The sequence below is a fragment of the Leptidea sinapis genome, chromosome 32 (assembly GCF_905404315.1).
Source record: "Leptidea sinapis chromosome 32, ilLepSina1.1, whole genome shotgun sequence".
NCBI classification, from domain to species: Eukaryota; Metazoa; Arthropoda; class Insecta; order Lepidoptera; family Pieridae; genus Leptidea; species Leptidea sinapis.
The window spans coordinates 11484492-11504815 of NC_066296.1; the positions used below are offsets into that span (position 1 = coordinate 11484492).

A 20324-nucleotide genomic window follows, 5' to 3' on the forward strand; every position below is an offset into this window, starting at 1 on the left:
GAAGAATCACATAAAATTTTGGAGTCACTGATTTCACTAGCCAGCACAAGTCTATCAATCAGAAATGTTTGGCAGTCGAAAATAAGGTGGTCCATAGTTCCTTCATTTGAATTGCAATGTGGGCTAATTTTATTCTCAACAATACCCAATCTTGCAAGGTGTGACGGTGCAGTATTATGTCCAAAACGCAATCTATTTATCGTGGTAATAAAATCTCTGTTGCAATCCTTCAATTGATTGTACCAGGGTCTGACAGATATGTTTTCTTGTATGCGGCCATACCATTTTCCTTTATTATCTTGGTCTTTCTTCCACATGTCTAATCATACCTTTTGAATTTCTTGGTAAATATATTGGAGACAATCAGTCATAGGAATCTCTATAACATTTTTAACATTAACAGCTGAATTAATACCTTCATATGCAGTCTTATCAGCCATTTCGTTACCTGTTATACCTTTATGTGATGGCACCCATATATAATTTATATATAATTTCTTTTATAAAAAAAAGGATATAGTTAGATTTAAAATTAACTGTAATATTAGTTAAACCTTTTATTAAGCTTAAAGAATCTGTTACTATTAAAAAGTTCTTAAAGTTGTGAATTTTGCGTATTCTTATTAATGCCTGATAGACTGCATATGATTCTGCTGTAAAAATTGAGCATGATTGGTGTAGAACAAAACTTTTACAAAATTTGGTTTGTGGATCATTAGAGCAGAATGTACATAGTCACTCCCTTTACTTCCATCAGTATAGGTACATAAAATAGTATGTTTTGTTATTACTTAAAAATTGTAGCATATCTAAATTGTCCTTTATTGTGTTTTTCATTTCTGTTAAGGGTTGAAAATACACTGGTAAGAAAAGGAGTAACATAGCCATTGTGATTGTTTTCTTATTTTACAAAATTTCATATCTATTTCTAGAAGTATGTTGGGCAGTTCTGGAGAGATACCACTTAAGAGATCAATCCCTGTTGTTAATGATCCTAGAGATCTATTTATATAAGATAAAATTTTAGTCATTATTAATTTGTTATTAGAGTATATTACTTTGAGACAGTATCTTTCTGCAAGCAAAAGCCGCCTCAAAATTAAAGGCATTATTTTTGTTTCAACTTCCATGGCCCTTATAGGAGTTGAACACATTACACCAGACACGATTCTCAGAGCTCTGTTCTGTAAGATATCTAATTTATTTGCATGCCTGCTGTTCATGTATGCAAGTGAGCTATAGTCAAAGTGACTTCTGACAATAGATTTGTACAAAATTGAAAGTATTTTGGGATCTGCTCCCCAGGATATACCAGCAATACATTTCCTAACATTTAATCCCTTAAGTGCACTTTTGGATATGGCTTTTATATGTTCTTCAAATGTTAGTTTTCTGTCTATTGTTATGCCCAAAAATTTCTTTGAATTTACTCTGTTTATTTATTTAATTTGTCCATTATAAAAAAATATTATAAATTGGGTTATCATGTCCAAAAATCATTAAACTGCTTTTAGATGGGTTTTTAGAGACTGAGCGTTTGGCGATTAAATAAAACAACTGCTTCACTGTGAGGAATATGTGGAAGATATGATTTATTAAAAGGTTACTCGATATATATACAAAATCCTTAAAACTAGTTACCCAATTACAATCGTTACTTAAAAAATATTTACAAGTTCAGAAAATACACACCAATACTAAAGCTTACATTTTAACAAATAGTAAAACGTTTCATTCAATAAGAAATGAGAATAATATTATGTGTTCTATCTCGCTCTAAAACTAATGCTATGCTCTGTTTTTATTCTCAGTTTCTGTAAACTCGCGTCGAACCTCGATCATACGATGTCAATGAGCATTCCGCACCTACGCTATTGCTCATTGATTAAAATTGCATGAATCGATCGGGCGATCGACGCCCGAGTCCCAACGCGTCATTCGAGGACGCTCGGCCTTGCTGTGCGGTTGTGTAACGCGGAGCATATGACTGATCACGTGAGTATGTCTGCGATCGTCGAGAGAAAGTACGATGCTTGAAATTTCATTGAGATGACTACTGGTGATCTGTATGATTCTATGAGTTGATGTACAGCATTATGAAATGGTTCTTATCAGAGCTAATATTACGTTGAATAAAATAAAATGTTCTTGTCAGGGCTAATATTACGTTATATAAAATAAAATGTTCTTGTCAGAACGAATCTTTCGGCATACGCTTATTACAGTTATTATGCACGATTACTATTTCTACGATCTATAATGCTACGTTACAAGTTAGGTATTAGACATCGTATTAATTGATATTATTGGTCGTAGGTGCAGCTACAGGTTGATCAATAAATGTAAAATTTCATGATAATATTGAAAGAGTTGAATTAATGAATGGTTAATTTTGTTGATGGCAATCTGCAAATTATAATTGCTGCTATACAAAATAATGTCATCAGCTAATTGTAAAATATTTACATCACAACTATTTACATATTTACAAATTTCACTAGTATATATATTGTACAATAAAGGTGATATTGCAGCACCCTGCATTGTACCTTTTGATGCAGTTTTTGGCCCAAAAAATTAATTATTGTATTTTACATATTGTATTCTATTATTCAAAAAATTAAATATCCATTTACTAAGCAGTCCTGGTATTCCTAGTCTAGTCAAAATTCTAACAAGTATGGCAGGATCTACACTATCAAAAGCACCTTGAACATCAAGGAATACACAAACAGTGTGTAACTTCTTATATTTTGTATCTTTCAGTTCAGAGATTAAACTGACCAAACTATCTGCACAACAACACCCTCTACGAAATCCGTATTGAAATTATGGGATAATATCATTGGATTCAACTTACCAGTCGAGACGAACTTTAATCATATTTTCAAATATTTTACCAAGACAAGAAGATAAGGATATTGGTCTGTAAGAACAGGCAAGCTCCAGAGATTTGTCAGGCTTGAGTATGGGGATAACACATTGAGTTTTCCATGACTGTGGACTAATTTTCTTGTACCAAAGTAGATTTAGGATATTAAGGAAAACCTTTTGAGCAGATTCATCTAAATTTTTAATAATCATGTAAGGATAATCATCAAGACCTGGAGTTGTGTTTTCCTAGATTGTAAACTCTTTGTAAATTCATTCCATGTAAATTAATTAAGTAAAAAATTTGAATTGTTATCATCATTGTTTAATTTATATAAATTATCTAAGATTTAACTGAGACTAATGTCTCAGTTAAATCTCTTTTATCGGATAAGTTCTCTAGAAATGGAGAAATAAACTCATCTCCATATGATTTATTGCCTACTTTTACACCTTTGAACATTTTGATGATATTCCAAATCTTACTTATGGGAGTAGTTCTATTAAAAGAGTTACATAAATTATTCCATCCTATCTTTTTCTGTTCTGAGATAGTCCTTTTTTTTAATGCATCTTTTTTTTGTAGTTTATATAATTATCTATATTAGGCTCACTTCTGTATAGTTTTAATGCATTATATGAAGCAATAACACTTTGTTCACAAATATTATTCCACCAAGGTGCTGGTTGCCTACTTAAAAAGTTATTTCGTTTAGTGAACTTTGGAATTGTCATTTCTTTAAGAGTATCTATACGTACACATAAATCATTGTAACTTGAAACTGGAAACTTATCATGAAATTTTAAAACCAGGTTATCAAATAATGTTTTGGAGAGATTTTTATATGATTCCCAATTAGCTTTTTTATATATAAACCTATCTACTGGAGAATTTATGTGATATTTATCAATACAAATTGAGATATCTGTTATTGTTGGATAATGGTAACTTCCCATAGTATCATCATGGACAGACCAATCGCAAAGTGATGCGAGGCCAGCACTAATGAAACTGTGGAACCTGGGTTATTGACAGTAGTAAATTTGCCATCATTTAAAATACATAAGTCTAAGTTATCTATTACACTGAATAAATCCAGGCCTCTGCTTTTAGTAGATATACAACCAAATGCAATGTGATGGGCATTGAAATCTCCATCTATGAAAATAGATTTAGGAAGATTATTAATAATATTTTGCAATCTATTTATTCTTATATGTCCCTTAGGAGGACAGTAAACACAAAGAATAGTGAAATTTCCACTACTAGTAGACAAGGACAGAGCAATGGTTTGAATTTCTTCATAACAAGTAGTGTCTAAGATATTATATTTTAAATAAGGTTTAATAAGTATGGCTCTCCATTATGATGGTTATTAGAGTTTTTATTATAAATATTATATCCGGGTATTTTAAAACTATTATCTTTCAACCAAGTTTCATTTAATAAACATATATCAATAGACTTTTCATTTAAAAATGTAGTAAGTAAGGTAAGAGAGGTAATGGCTAGCGTCATGTAAAAATCGCTAATAAAATTAACACAAAGAGTTATTAAGTTTTGTGTTACTTTGTAATTTACATTAACTTTTTTATTACTTACTCATTAAGGCAAGACATTGAGTATTTGACGTTTGAGTATTTTTGATGCATCTAGACTAGATGCTAGACATCTATTGTACGAGTACCTAAATGATTACTGAAATGATTTGATAAACGATGAAGTTTTAAGTGTTAATTTAAAAGAGTGGCAATGAGTTTCTTGCCACTTCTTCGTAAATGTAAAAAGAAAAGAAAACTTTTGACATTCACAAATTAAAGTGTTATCTTCTTGACCTACATGAATAAAATGCTTTTGATTTAATTTGCTGTATCGATTCAGTACCAGTTCGACTCTTTGTCTTCAATAATTCACTTGTTCGTTGATCTCAGATGGCATCCGTGGCATCCCTTGTTGACAGTTAGACTTGCATCCCGTGCCACTAAATAAATTAAAAAAAAATAGTTGACAGTTGTCTGTTGTTTTGTTTTCAATTTACAAAGTTGATTTTTAAACGTGTTTACTGTTTACGGACATGGAACAGTCAACAGAAAATTTGTATCGTTCATAGTATCGGAAGTTAAGATTAAATAATATATTATACACTATTTGTGCACTTTTAGCAAAAAGGAAATAACATGGAGTTGACCCAGAAGTTAGAGTGTACTCAAAAAATTTATGAAAACTATACAGAAAGATCATGTCCAGAACAGGTACCCCAGGAATATTTAAAGTGTATTTCTTGATTAAATCCTTTATAAAAAAAATATACCTTTTATAAATTCGACAGATTGGATACTTAGGAATTTGTGGGAAAAAGTACCCGGTCAGAAAAGGACTCAATAAAATTGGTCGAGATTATCAAATTTGTAACATTGTTTTAGATTTGGCTGTAAGTAGAATAATATTTATTTATCTTATTTGTATATAATAGTAGATTCTCTGCACATATTTGTAGTGTATTGATCACATTTAACATACAGATTTGGGGCCCCAAAGGTGCCAAGTTATGAATAGCTGCCATAAAAAAGAGAGCTTTTGTGAAGGGCTTGTTATCAATGGAAGTCAAGCCAAGAAAGTCGTCCAGAATAGCAGAACATCCATGACAACAACATTCAAATCATTACAATTACAAAATTGTAAAATTTTTGTTGCATAAAAATTGCTTAGATTTATTAAGTTAGTCACAGTTAAACCTCTGACTCTACTCATCTCAAATATTGTAGACATACACAACTGCTGAAGTCTTTCCAGTCCAACTCATTTACCAACAGTTGGTATTAAATTGTAGAAGCCAATTATAGTTTGTGTTCTATTTTAGTCCATATCCCGGCAACATGCAGTGCTAAATGTTTTGAGCAACAAAGAATACACACTGATGGACATGGACTCAGCCAACAAAACAATATTAGAAGATGTGAGTTTTTAATTTAATTATTTTTAGAAACAGGAAATCTTGCTCTTTGTAGTGTTAGTTCAGGGTAGAACTTTCACAGCACCTATAACTGCTATAAAATAGTGATGTTAGAATGGAGTGACAACTAACACAATTATAGACACATGAGACTGCAGCTTGAATATAATTTGAGTGATGGATGCAGAGTGAGTGGGGGTTGAATTGTGTTCTACTTGTGGTGGACTTCTTTGCACAGGTTTGTTGCTAGGGGGGTACCATGGTGACACCTTTTTTGCTGTCAAGCAGTGGTGTGAAAATTGTCTCCGTTCAATAGGTGCTGTAGCTAGTTAAATGAGTGGGCTAATGATCTTCAATTACCATAAAAAATCATAATATTATCTTTATACACAGGTTCACAATAAAAACAGTAGGTACTTTAGTTAAGGTTAAATTATAGTCAGCACTGCATAATGAAATATATATTTTAGAAACCTACTAAAAAGATGCATTTTAATAATATAGATTTTGCAACATATTTGGTACTTAGTACACACAACACAACATAATTAATTTGGTTATTTGTGACTGATTTTTATTTTTAGAAAGCACTGCCACCTTATATACCTCATTCAATAAAGAATGGTGACACAGTACAATTTGGACATGCATTTGGTGTATTCAGATTACTAGATGATGAGAATGATCTACCAATGACTCAAGTATTAGATATACCTGAAACACCATTAACTAATAAATGTGTATCTAAGATAAATCATATTACTACCATCCCGGAATCACCAGAAGTTAGTGATAGAGTAAGTTGTTATATTTTATAAGATTTAATTACAATATGCCCCAATTTGTTTGATGACCTTTTGCCATCATGTAGATAGTGACATGATCCCAATGCTGTACAATTATCTTTGATGTTAATCCGACACTGGTTACAGAATTATGAAGAGACCAAAACCGGTGGAACTAAGGTGCTAGGTCAGCTAAAGTTGAGCCAATGAATTTGTTTTGACATTTAACTTTTTGAGATTCCACAGAATAAAACACATTAACTTTCAAATTATATTTTTAAATAATATTTAATCAGGCATTAAATTAAATTTGCTAACATGCTGTAATTACAAAAACAATTGGTTAAATTTAGTTTTCTTGTGAGATACATTAAGTGTCAATACACAAAGTGCAGCACACACTACATGCCAATAATTAAAAGAATATAAAAGAATGACTGACTGTTTGTTGGAAATATCTTAGAAACTACTGGACCGATTTTGATGGAACTTGCACTTGCACATGGCTCCCGAGTAAATTTCATAAAATGAATTTATTATATATCCTAGACACTGCAAATTTTTAATTTTATATAGTATATTAGTGTACTTATAGTCTATCATTATTCAAAGTTCTCATTCATGTTACATGTAATATGATACCTGCAGTATCCCTTTTTTATTTACAGGATGAATCATTTATTGGTTTATCACAATCTAAAACCAATGAGGTATTTAAAAGTCCTAAGAATAAGTATGCAAAAGCAAAAGGAAAACCTATTACAATACAACCAATTGGACTAAAGAAAATAGATAATGTTTTTTGGAATTCTTCAAGAAAATCAGATTCATTTGATTCACATTTCAATAATTCAGTTATTTCTGAAAAATCTAGTATCACAAATGTAAGTCAAATGAATATACATGACTTAGAGACCCAAGTACCAGATAGATGTAGTGACAGCAGAAACTCTATTTATGAGGCTGATACTCAAATCCCAGAAAATCCAACATCACCTAACATATATGGAATGGAAACACAAGTCCCAGAGACAAATATAATATCTATTGGGAAAATATCAGATCAGCTTGCATCACCCAATAAAGTGTCTAATAATCAAACTCTTGCTGTTAAATATGATAAAGATGATAAATTACTTCAGGTGAGAAATTCAGAAAGACATTTGGATAGTGTTTCAAATATTCACCATGCTGAAACACAAGAAATTTTGGAAAAAAAGAATACTAATTATGGTTTCAACAAAGACTGTAATTTTTCAGATGAAGATATTTTATTTGATGAGTTTGATTGTGCAAGTGCAGATGATTACTTAGATTCTCAACCAATTTTACCACCAGGTATTTTAAATACTGAAACTGATATTTCTAATCAAAACACTGAATCAAATATATCTAAACTGGGGGAAGTTGTAGCAGAAGAAACTAATGAAAAAGCAATACCTTGTAAGACAACAATAAGAAATCGCCTAAAATCTGATAGTTCAACAGATTGTGAAGATATATATACATTGCCCACTCAAAAAGTTCCAAATAAATCTTTTGATATTACAAAAAATGCATCTTTTGATGAATTACCTACACAAATAGTTATGCTATCAAAAAATGATGAAGATCTTACTGATTGTGAAGATGAATTTCCAAATGTAAATATAAACAAGAAAACCGAAGATGAAGTTAAACAGATCCAAAATCTCGAAGATTTAAATACGCAGATTCTGACTGATGAAGCTTTTGATAATAGTATCAAAGAAAAAAACATCCAGAATATCGCTCAATTTGATTTAGAATACATGCAGACCCAAATTATAGAACCAGTAAAAGAGGCTGATTTAAATTCTGAAGTGGAAGTAGACAACTTGAATATGTTTAAAGTCCCTATACTTTCACCGAAAAAATCTAAAAAGAGGTATTCTGAAAAATCTAGTTCCATACATAAAGTAGCTGAAGAGCAAAAAGCAAATGATAAATTAGATGAAGATTCGAGTTATTATAGTGCCACTCAAGATATCTTAGATGATTTGCTAACACAATCACAAACTGTTAATGAAGATGTTGTATTACATGATAACAATGAGGACAGCAACAGTAGTAAAAAAGAACGTAAAGTGAGAACATTAAAGAAAATTTCCAGTGAAGGTTCGGACGTTGAAATCACGCCTAAAAAGCACACATCAATGAAATTTATCGATATAGATTTACCTGACAGTGAAGAAATAAAAATCAGTGTCTCCAATAAACACACATACTTAAAACCAATAGTATATTCCAGTGATTCTGATAGCGAAAGTAATTCACAGCAGGGTACTCCTATATTATTTAAATCGAAACATAGGAAATCTAAAAACACAAATGTAGCTAAACGAGATTTATCAAAGAAATTTGACAATGTTACACTACCTTCTAGAATTATTACACGTGTAAGACAACCCTCTAAAAGATTGCAGGAGTCTTTACATAGTACGAGCATACTTAAGACTGCATTGATTTCTGAACAGGAGGAATGTATTGACAGCGAAATTATTAAAGAAAACTTATCAAGGCTTCAAAGTAAAAAGGTGGAACAAAACAAGGATGATAACAAAAAAAACAAAACTAATGGTACAACCAAAGGTAACAAAAGAGAAAAAAGTAAGACTCAGAATAAGATTACGCAAGGTGATCCATATTTACAAGACACAATCAAATTACAAAAAGAACACGCGAACGTTAGTAACTCAAACACTGTGTCTAAAACTCGTCATACACGTGGAAAAAATAAGCAAAAAATTGAACCAATCAAAACTGAAGCAGGTGCAAGTCTACAAACAGCTACAGCTGTAAATGAAACTACAGAAGCAATTTCTGACAAACTTACAAGGAAAAGACCAAGCAAAACGGATGATATAGAAAACACAACAGATAAATTGAGGCGTAGTAAGAGACAGCTAACCAAGAAGCCAGACAATGAACCTAGGAATAGTAAAGGTTCTGATATATCAGTGGACAGTTCCTATAAAAAATCTAACAAACGATCTGGCCAGCTTGAACAAAGTGCTGTGTACAATATGACCTTTGCTAGAGATTCATTCCAACTTGAAAGATCAGTGGATGTTGAATTTGTAGTTCCACCAAAGAGGATGAGGCCTGCTAGGTCATCGGGAAATTCTCGTAGGGCAACACCTGCTAAAATGTTGACACAATATGTTTTATTTACAGCTTTTCCATGCAATGAGATTCACAACAAGTTGAAAAATTTGGGTGAGAATTCTTTATTATCTTTATTTTTATACTAGAGGCAAAGAAACTACTAATCTAATATCTATGTGGAAAAAGTTTTTTGAAACCTGCATGCACTGCTTGATAATGCCAAATATTAGGTGGTGAGAACTACATTTTTATGTAGTTCGAATTTTAGGTTAAAGGAGCTGATACCACCAACTTTATACAATCATTTAAGTAATGTAGTCGATTATCAACCGCCAGCTCTTGGGATACCTAGAGGAGCACTAGCTGATCAGCGAATGCCAGTACGGTTTCCGTCTGGGTTGGGCAGCTGGTGATCTTCTAGATACCTCACCCATAAATAGGCGCAAGCTGTTGAGTCGAAGGGAGAGGCGTTGGCGGTAAGTTTGGACATAGCAAAGGCCTTCGATCGGGTGTGGCATAAAGCGCTTTTAGCGAAACTACTTTCGGTCACTAGCTTTTTGGTCGATCGGAGCATCAAGGTTGTTATCAATGGTGCATGCTCTGACTTAAAACCATACCCGCATGGCTTCGTGCTATTCCCTAAACTGTTTTTGATTATGATATGCTGCTAATCAGCAGTATTCATTGCTTTGCAGAGGACAGCACACTTCACACACCGGCCGTGCCACATGTCACCGGATAGCGTCCACGAGAACCGGAATAAACTTGTGTCTGAAATCGAGATTCGAGACTATGCTTTGCAAAGTCTCGGAATGGGGCCGAAATAATTTAGCCCAATTCAACTCCAAGAAGACACACGTTTATGCCTTCATCGCTAAAAGTCTCCCTTTGTCGTATCCCCTCGATTAGAGATCACTCCTCTAACTGCCACAGCTTCTATCGGCATACTTGGTGTCGATATATCGAGCGATGTTCAGTTCCGTGGTGGAGGAGGCCAAACTCAAAATAGGCCCCTAAAAATCTTGGTATACTCGGTAAGGCGAGACAGTACTTCAGTATAAGCTACCGCCTCGAACTATATTAGGCGCAAATTGCTCCTAGTACCAGCTTCTTCCATTTGACCGCATACAACGAAGAGCGACTCGAATCATTGACGATCAACTTATCTCCGGTCGGCTTCATTCTTTGGCGTTGCGTAGATATGTGGGTTCTCTCTGTGTCTTCCTTCTTATCTGAAATTCCTTGCCTCACACTTTGTCGACTCAATTACCGGCTGCTGTTTTCCCGAACCGATACGTTTAGGGACCCTCAAGAAAACAGATATACGCATCTCTTGATACCTGTTGTTGCGAATGTCCATGGGCGGATGCCTGACCACTCCCCATCCCGTGAGCCTCTTGCCCGTTTGTCCTCTCTTATATAAAAAAAAAAATAACAACACTTTTCCAGGTGTATGGTTTAGTTTTCCAGATCTGGCGTTATTCTACAGTGTCGTGTCAAGGAAATCGCTGCCAATGCCAATTGCTTACAGGTGAAACGACAGGGGTATTTTCTGTAAAGCATCTACCTGAAAGACCGGCAATGCTCCTGTATTCATCTGGTGTTGCAATTGATTTTGGGCGGCTGTGATCGTCTCGTTTGTTCTTCTCTTCCATAACAAAAAAAATGTATATTCGAAGATCTCTAAAACAATGCAGTGAGGCTCAGGATACTTGAAAAAGTTCTGAGCGGCATCGCTGTAAGTGAACTCGACAAAAGTAAAAAAAAATTAAGTCTCATTACCCCAGTAATTGCACTAAGTTGCCCTTCAAACCGAAACACCAATGCTTTCCAACCACCGCGCCGCTTGACGGCATAAGAATATAGTTTGTAATTACACTTGTGATGCAAAGGACTGGGTGTCGGTGAGTAGTTTCACTCAGTGAAAATAAATATTGGGTAAATTTTAAATATGCCAAGACTGGAAATTTCTACAGCGAAAATCCTCAAATTTCTCTCCTCAATCTTATTGTATCTTTTTCGTTTGTAGGTGAGGTATGGGTGAACTTAAGTTTTATAAATTATTGTTATTGTTCGCAGGGGCTGTGATTGTGACAAACGTGAAAGACTGTACTGTTGTATTGACTTCACAAATAAAGAGGACCTGCAAGTTATTATGTGCTTTTGGGCTCGGCAAGCCCATTGTTGGCCCTAATTGGGTGCAGGCTTGTGTCGACACCAGTATGATTGTCGGTAAGTATAATTATTTTACGGCCGTTCCCAATATACTATCTACATATAGAGATAAATTACTACCTTCAACTGTCAATAATCTGAAGCTGTCCCAATATGCCCGATAACTCATTCTTATCGCCTTATATTGACTTGAATGGACGCGGGAATTGCAATTTCCATACAAAATTTATCATTATTATCGCTGGTAAGCTATACGTTGTCCCATTGACAGACAGCGTGCACGGATAAGGTGAATTACCGTTGATAAGTTTATTAGGACAGAAAAGTCAACGATAGTTACGATTTTTATCTCAAGTGAGAGATAGACTGAAAATTGGGAACGGCCTTTATACATCTATCCTTTGGCTACCAATACACTCCATAAGGTATGCATGCATAATTCAAACAAATTAATCTATTACCAGCTATTTAGTGTAAGCTATTTACATCTAAATAAAATAAGTATAATATCATATTCAATAATAATAATAATAAATTTATAGTAAGAAGTCCCTCTCTGAGTATCGCCAAATATTATAAAACAAAGTCGATCACCGCGTTTTTCTGTCTGTTCGCGATAAAATAAAAAACTACTACATGATGTTTTCACCAATGGATAGCGTGGTTCTCGAAGACGGTTTTAGTACACAATTTATTAAGATTTTGTATACATTAACGATATTTGTTAGAGGTGACGGAAAAAGTGAGCTTTCAACGAAAATGCTGTCCTGCAATTTGACTACAAAACGTCCGCGAAGGTATCTGTTTATCTGTTAAGGATAACATACTATATCCATTTTAATACATATTTTTTTTTCTTTTGCAAAACAGAATCTGTCGGGTCAGCTAGTTTTAATATAGTTTAAGACCTTGTTATAAAATGTAATGCAATCTACTTTAAAAAAAAACAATTTTATGGAGCCGTGTGAGATTATATTAATTTCAAGTATTGACCTAAATGTACATTTTTATGCTTTTTAAATCGATTTGATATTTTTTGGAGAGCTTACAACTTACTTTAACAAAATTACAAGTGATTCTCAGTCCTTATATAAAATATAAATATTACCAATTTTGTTATTTTCATATTTTTTTAAGTGAAAGCTTCTTTAGCATTGTTGTGATTTGAAAGTCGATGAAACGAAAAAGTGCGACAGTAAAAAGAGACAGACACATAAATAAAGTCATAAGAGTTAACGTGGGAGAAAATGAGATGAAGGAAGCATTATACAGTGTTTTGGTACCAGGTATCGTATTAAAAAAAGAGATTGTCTTATGTATGACATGGGTATATTAATATATTCTGACGTCATGCTCACGACGTATTACTACATAGATACCACAAGAACATAAATATAGTAGCGGTGATAGTAATGTCTTTCATAGCGGTTGAAATCATGTGTCATGCTAGCAACATGCACCAGGACTTCATATGGAGTGTAGAGGTTCATGCTCAATGAGCATCTTAAAATTATTATACAAGTGCTGACCATCTTGAAGCCAAATTTTTGAAGGTTTCACTTCTACCACGTGTCAATTGCATTGCACACATGTTTCGGGATCTATGAATCAGGAATTTTTATTGCTCCAAATATAATCGAAATCATTTTCAGATCCATGGTTGTATCTGCTAAAGGATGAGACTGCAGAGAAACGGTATGGTTTCAAGTTAGAAAAGACTCTGGCCAGCAAACGGAATTTTCTCAAGGGCTGCAACATCTCTGCTACACCAAACGTATCACCACCAGAAAATGAAATGAAATGTAAGTCCTTCATTCTAAATCCCGTCATATAAAAAGGTGGCTATAGGTCTTATCTATCTTCCCGAGTTGTTGCAAGTAGAACAATTAGAAGTCATGATTTTCTCGAAAGTTTATTTTATTTTTATTAGAGGGTGCATAATGTAGGCCTCTGCTCCACTGGTGGAAAGTAAAAATGAGCCACACATGTACATCAGCAATACCAGAGGTCCAGATGTGGTTCCGTCGTTTAAGGTGGAAGTATGCATAGTATAGAGTCCAAACTTAATGTTAACAGGGTTGTTATTGAAGAATTTAGAAACTTAAACATAAAAATTATCAATATTGTCCTATATATTCATACTAGAAGTTCAGATATCTCTATCATATACATCATGCAAACATTTGCACCTACCGGGCTTTGATCCCAAATCTAGCTGAGAGAAGAAATCAGAAAATTGAAATTTATAAAATGATTTCTCTATGTCTAAAGCCATCAAAAAAAATAATTTGAATTTTGATAGTAAAAATAAGACTACATATAAAAAATATAATAATTCAAAAATAATATTCTTTTAAACTGTACTGGTTGGAACTCTTGTTATTAGTTTGTTTTGTATAGTTATTGAAAAGTTATAAGAAAATATACCATTTATAAATACTTATTATACAAGTTTTTTTTTCAGTGATAGTAGAATGTTCCGGTGGTACATGGAAAAAGGGTGGGAAAAAGTGGATTTGTGTTAGTGTAACAGCGGACAAAGCATTATGGGCAGGCTTGAAAAATGATGGAGCTACTGTTGTATCTAAGGAGTTTATATTATGTGGAGTTCTACGACAGGAGTTAGACATTGACAGCTACATATTAGTGTGAAATTAAATTCTGTTAAGTGTGCAACAAAATATGAACTTAATTTATATTAAATAAGGAACAGTTGAACTGTGAAGCAATTTAACTGCAAGTGTATCAATTGTGGAACAATTGATTAAAAAGTACATTTACATTGACTGTGGAGAAATTGAAATTGTGAAAATTTTATTAATAGTGGAACAAATGTGAATAGTTGTTTTGAAACATGCTGTTTTAATGGCTGTAATATTTTTTATTTATGTATTTCTCTATATATTCATTAACTTATATTTGTTCTGCTAAACTTTTACAAATCTTTATTAGTTTTAATCTTTTGTGGGGTAATAGAACTGGAAGTATTTCCTATTATGTGTAATTCTTTTGAAACATTTTACTGTTGGCTGAAATATTTTATTTTTGTAAACTAATATGGTAGATTCTAAATTCTTGCACCAATTCCTTTATATATTCATTTTCTTGTTTATCTGCTATACTATTAGAAATGTTAATTAGTTCTAAGTTAATGCGTACCACCAATATAAAATCACAAGATTTCAACTAGAAAGAAAAAATCTCCGTGCCTTTCTTCAAGTACAAAAGTTGTTTAATTAAACATGTTTGAGGGTAAAATATTTTGTATAATATGAATTAACATATTTGCCTATTTCGTTAAATTAGTTATCCTCATGTTTTCATTCTGTTGTTGAATAGATGTAATTAGATTTACTTTAAGTGCATACATAAACTGTTTCTTTTAAGTTGTTTTAAATTTTCGCTTAATTTTAAAAATAATAATGTTCAACATTTCAGTATTTTTGTTTCGTTAATTTGAAAAACAAATCTATTAACTTTGATAAACAGAGTTTTTTTTGATAAATATTAAACTAAAGTTACCTCATTAATTAATTAAACGAATAAAACTGTTAACTTTGTTTCAATCGGTTTTATTTAATTTTATTAGAAATTTTGGTAGTATATATGTTTCTTTACCAGTCGTTTCGTATATCATTCTTATCACACAATCTGATTAGAGTATCTTGGAGTTTTTAAAATAAATGATATATGTTGCAAATTTTATTGTTTTATTTAATGATTGACAATAACAATATTTAATAAATACAATATTGTCAAATACAAATAAAATAGAATCTTCAACAACTAAACTACATTTGAGCTTGAACTTGTATAGTCTTGAAAGTATGCATAAACTAGGAGTGTTTATCAACGGAATATTTATATAGATATACTAAGATACTGATGATGTAGAATCCTTTAAGCTTGTCAAACAGACAGCGAACCGAAAGCGTGGCGACACGTTTTAATTTTGTTATATCCTATCGTTTGAATCTAGTCACAGAGACGAGCGAAATCAAAACGAATCGCGCAACGCTTCGCTTTCGGTTTGCTGAGGCTACTTTGGCGTTTGATGTCTCCGACCTATCGTTAAAAGCTAGTCACATAGACAAGCGAAGTCAAACCGAATAGTGCAACGCTTCGCTTTCGGTTTGCTGAGGCTACTTTGGCGTTTGATGTCTCCGACCTATCGTTAAAAGCTAGTCACATAGACAAGCGAAGTCAAACCGAATAGTGCAACGCTTCGCTTTCGGTTTGCTGAGGCTACTTTGGTGTTTGATGTCTCCGACCTATCGTTAAAAGCTAGTCACATAGACAAGCGAAGTCAAACCGAATAGTGCAACGGTTTGCTGAGGCTACTTTGTAGTTTGAAGTCTCCGCTTCGGTTCGCATTTATGTTTGACAATAGATACCTTTAATGCAAAAAGCCTGACTGTGATCGGCAATGTCCCCGAAAAACGACGTAAGTTCCCGAGTATACTCGACCGCAAGCGGTTGAGTCGAAGGGAGAGACGTAAGCGGTGTGACTGAACATAGCGAAAGCATTTGATCGAGTGTGGTATAAAGCGCCTATTAGTAAAACTGGCATATGGTCTTCATTACTAAATGATTTAGCAATGATGCACTGGGCCTGCTTCTTACACCGGCCGTGATAACATGTCCCGGTATAGCGTCGACGAGAACCGGAACAAACTTGTGTCTGTAATCGAGACAATGCTTTTCACTTTGTCGTATCTCCTCGAGTCGAGATTACTCCTCTAACTGTATCGGCCTACTCGGCGTTAATAAATCGTGCTACGTTGTTTCGTGGTCTCGTAGAAGAGCAATCCGCATCGGCCCCCGAAATACTGTGCAAAATGTGCAGTAAAGCGCTATAGTACTTCAGCACCGCTTGCAACTATATAAGAGGCACATTCGAGCTTACATAAAGTGAGAACAGCAGGTAGGTGCTCTGCCGGGTGGGCGCTCCGAAAAAACCAGCTTCCATTTGACCGCATGGACAACATGGCTCGAAAAATTCACAATCAAGTCATCTCCGATCTGCTCGATTCTTTGGCGTTGCGTAGAGATGTGGCTTCTCTCTAAATCTTCTTGGGCACATATGACTTAGAGAAGTCAAGAGTCGTTCAGTTTGAAACTAGCAGGCGATTGTGTTGACCGGATATTGAATTGCACCTGCATTATGTTGAGGTCTGGCATTCTACGACCGCGCGTTTTGCAAGAAATTTCTTGCCTCGCACAGCCACTTTGTAGAATCAATTACCGACTGCAGTTTTCCCGAACTGATTCGACTTAGGGACCTTAAAGCTGGCAACGCATCTCTTGATAGGTTGCAGATATCTGTGGGCGTCTGCTTTGCCAATACCCATCAGATGAGACTCTTGGCCGTTTGCTCCCTCTTATATAAAAAAGTATGTGTGTACTTATCTATGCACGCAAGAAGTTATACTTCTTTGGCCTAACGAAGCAAATGCTATTCTACGTTTTTAGAAAGAACAATATTGTAAAAATCTTGGTATTATAAAATATAGAAAATTTATTGAATTAGGCGTTAATTTGCGGAAATCCATAATTATACAAATGATTTAAGTTTTCTCCCCAGGACGTGTTGTCTCGCCAAAATCTGGCACGAGACTCAGTTTTAAAAACAAATATTGGCGGAATTGATACTAAAGAAAATAGAATTTTATGTATGTAGGTACATTATTAATATCATTACTAAATCCTATTTATGTAACAATTGGCTTATGGTAGCTATACCTAATAATCAATATTTTTTTTACATTGTAGTAGGTACATCATCTGAAAATATTGCAAAGGCGGCTTTGAAAATTAATTATTAAAAAAACGAATACGGCTGTACGGGCTTGAACCCTTTGCCTATCCTAATAATGGACGAAGAAACCAGAAAAAAAATAACGAATGTCGCAAACGTCAGACAATTTTAGGAGCCAACTTCATCCTGTTACTTTTGTATGTGATGTTGATGATGACAGTGATGCGCGCGCATTTTATAATTTCACTATCAACATTTTTTCATAACGCGCCTAAAGAAGTATAACATCAAACATAACTGGGAATCTGGGAATCTTATTAACTGGGAATCTGGAAGAGCGAAAGACTGCAAGTTTGAATATAATCTAATAATAAACAATACAAAAATCCACTCTGAGCAGGAAGTAGCTTCTGCCTTTGAGAATTTTTTTTCTGACATTCCAGTTTCCATCTCAAGCACCCTTGTCTCCTCCACCAGTGTTGCCGAGTTACTTCTTTTGGAAAATGTTAAGGAATGTAAACAAAATTTCAAATTCAGTGTTGTTAGCCCAGCAGAAATAATTAAAACTTTCAGATCCTTAGAAATGAAAAAAACTGCTGATATGTGGGGCATATCTGTAAAAATAATAAGTTCTGTTATTGACGTCATAGCACCATATCTAGCACTAGTTTTTAATAGCTGTATTGAACATGGCGTGTTTCCTGACCTTCTGAAGTATAGTAAATTTACACCAATATTTAAATCGGGACTCACTTCTGACCCGAATAACTATCGCCCTGTTTCGGTGTTGCCGACCCTTAGTAAAATTTTTGAAAAAAATATTTTAAGCCAAATACTTACTCACTTTAACACTTATAAGTTACTTCATATAAAACAATTTGGCTTTACTAGGGGACGCTCGACTACGAATGCAGGTGTTGAACTCATCAGGAATATTTTTGAGGCCTGGGAGGAATCACAGAATGCACTTGGTATCTTCTGTGATTTATCTAAGGCTTTTGATTGTGTTCAACATTCAACGCTGGTCAGGAAGCTATGCCACTATGGTATAAGAGGATCTGCACTCGATCTTCTGATCTCATATTTAAATAATAGGATTCAGAGGGTCGAGGTGAATGGCAGGAGATCTCCTGGGACACCTCTCGGTATGGGGGTACCACGAGGGTCTATTCTTGGACCCTTCCTCTTCCTAATTTATATAAATGATCTACCTAACCTTGTAGAAAAAAAACACAAGGTGGTATTGTTTGCGGATGACACTTCACTTATATTCAAAGTGAAACGAAGCCAAGTTTTATATGACGAAGTAAACAATGCTCTATCTGACATCGTGTACTGGTTTAGCGCCAATAACTTATTGTTAAATAATCATAAAACCAAATATATTAAATTCACCGCGCCAAATGTCAAAAATGTAGATGCTAATATTTTATTAAATGGAGAGGTGGTAAAACCAGTGGAATCTGCTATATTTCTTGGCATTACTCTTGATTCCAAATTGCAGTGGGGCCCCCATATTGAAGGATTGGCGAATAGGCTTAGTTCTGCAGCATATGCGGTTAAGAAAATCAGACGGTTAACTGACATAGATACGGCGAGATTAGTATACTTTAGTTATTTTCATAGTATTATGTCCTATGGTATATTGTTATGGGGCAGTGCGGCCAATATTAATACTATCTTTGTGCTGCAGAAGAGGGCTATTCGCACGATTTATAAACTAGGTCCTAAAAAATCATTAGAAGAGAAAAATTTAAAGAAATAGTCATTTTGACTGTTGCTTCTCAATACATTTTTGACAATGTTTTGTATGTTCATAAGCACATTGAGGAATTTTCTAGAAACTGTGACATTCATAATGTTAACACGAGGAACAAACATAAACTTGTTATGCCTACTACTCGGTTGGGTCGAGTTAGTAAGTCTTTTGTTGGGCGATGTATATGCTTCTACAATATGATCCCAGAAAATGTACAAAACAAATATGTTACGAAATTTAAAAGAATTGTTAAAAAACGTAAGGTTATTAAAGCATAAACGATTTTCTTAATGACACCACGGACTGGGATTAAAGCGAACACCCTCAGGCTCTTTAATTATAAATGTTTATTGTACGATATTACATTGTAATCCATATTTTATATAAAAAAAAAGCCCGCTGAGTTTCTTGCGCCCATTCTTCTCAGGTCTGAGGCAGTCTCTTTTGAATGGGTGGTAGATTTTGACGTTCAATAAGTGATTATAAATCCTTTTTTGAATAAAAATATTTGAATTTGAATAAACAGATAACGAATGACGGAAACGTCGGAAAATTTTAGGAACTAACTTCACCCTGTTACATTAGTGTTACAGTTATGCACGCGCATTTTAAAATTTTACTCTCATTATTTTTTCATAAAGCGCCTAAAGAAGTATAACTTCAAACATAACGAATGACGCAAACGTCCGAAAATTTTAGGAACCAACTTCAACCTGTTACAGTGATGCGCGCGCATCTTATAATTAAACTCTCATCATTTTTTCATAACGCGCCTAAAGAAGTATAACATCAAACATAACGAATGACGGAAACGTCGGAAAATTTTAGGAACTAACTTCAACCTGTTACTTTTGTGTTACAGTGATCGCGCGCATCTTAAAATTTCACGCCAAAAG

At 33.9% G+C, this 20324-nt stretch overlaps 2 protein-coding genes across 2 annotated transcripts in view; one reads left to right on the forward strand and one right to left on the reverse strand.

The window, feature by feature from the left end:
• Window positions 1–20324, reverse strand: part of LOC126974277 (gastrula zinc finger protein XlCGF57.1-like) — a 248705-nt gene that overhangs the window by 98168 nt on the left and 130213 nt on the right. The window lies entirely within an intron of this gene.
• LOC126974259 (uncharacterized) lies at window positions 4921–15618 on the forward strand. Its single transcript, XM_050821710.1, has 8 exons — window positions 4921–5124; window positions 5202–5303; window positions 5733–5828; window positions 6410–6622; window positions 7279–9847; window positions 11816–11968; window positions 13564–13713; window positions 14376–15618. Exons 1-8 carry the CDS (start codon window positions 5050–5052, stop codon window positions 14561–14563), a joined length of 3546 nt encoding a protein of 1181 aa, XP_050677667.1. The 5' UTR covers window positions 4921–5049; the 3' UTR covers window positions 14564–15618.

What these genes read in the sequence shown, in the direction of transcription:
- LOC126974259 (XM_050821710.1), top strand. Translation starts at nt 5,050, where the DNA reads ATGGAGTTGACCCAGAAGTTAGAGTGTACTCAAAAAATTTATGAAAAC. An exon ending in ACATTGTTTTAGATTTGGCT is followed by an intron (nt 5,304 to 5,732) that starts GTAAGTAGAATA and finishes GTTCTATTTTAG; the next exon opens with TCCATATCCCGGCAACATGC. An exon ending in ACCAGAAAATGAAATGAAAT is followed by an intron (nt 13,714 to 14,375) that starts GTAAGTCCTTCA and finishes TTTTTTTTTCAG; the next exon opens with TGATAGTAGAATGTTCCGGT.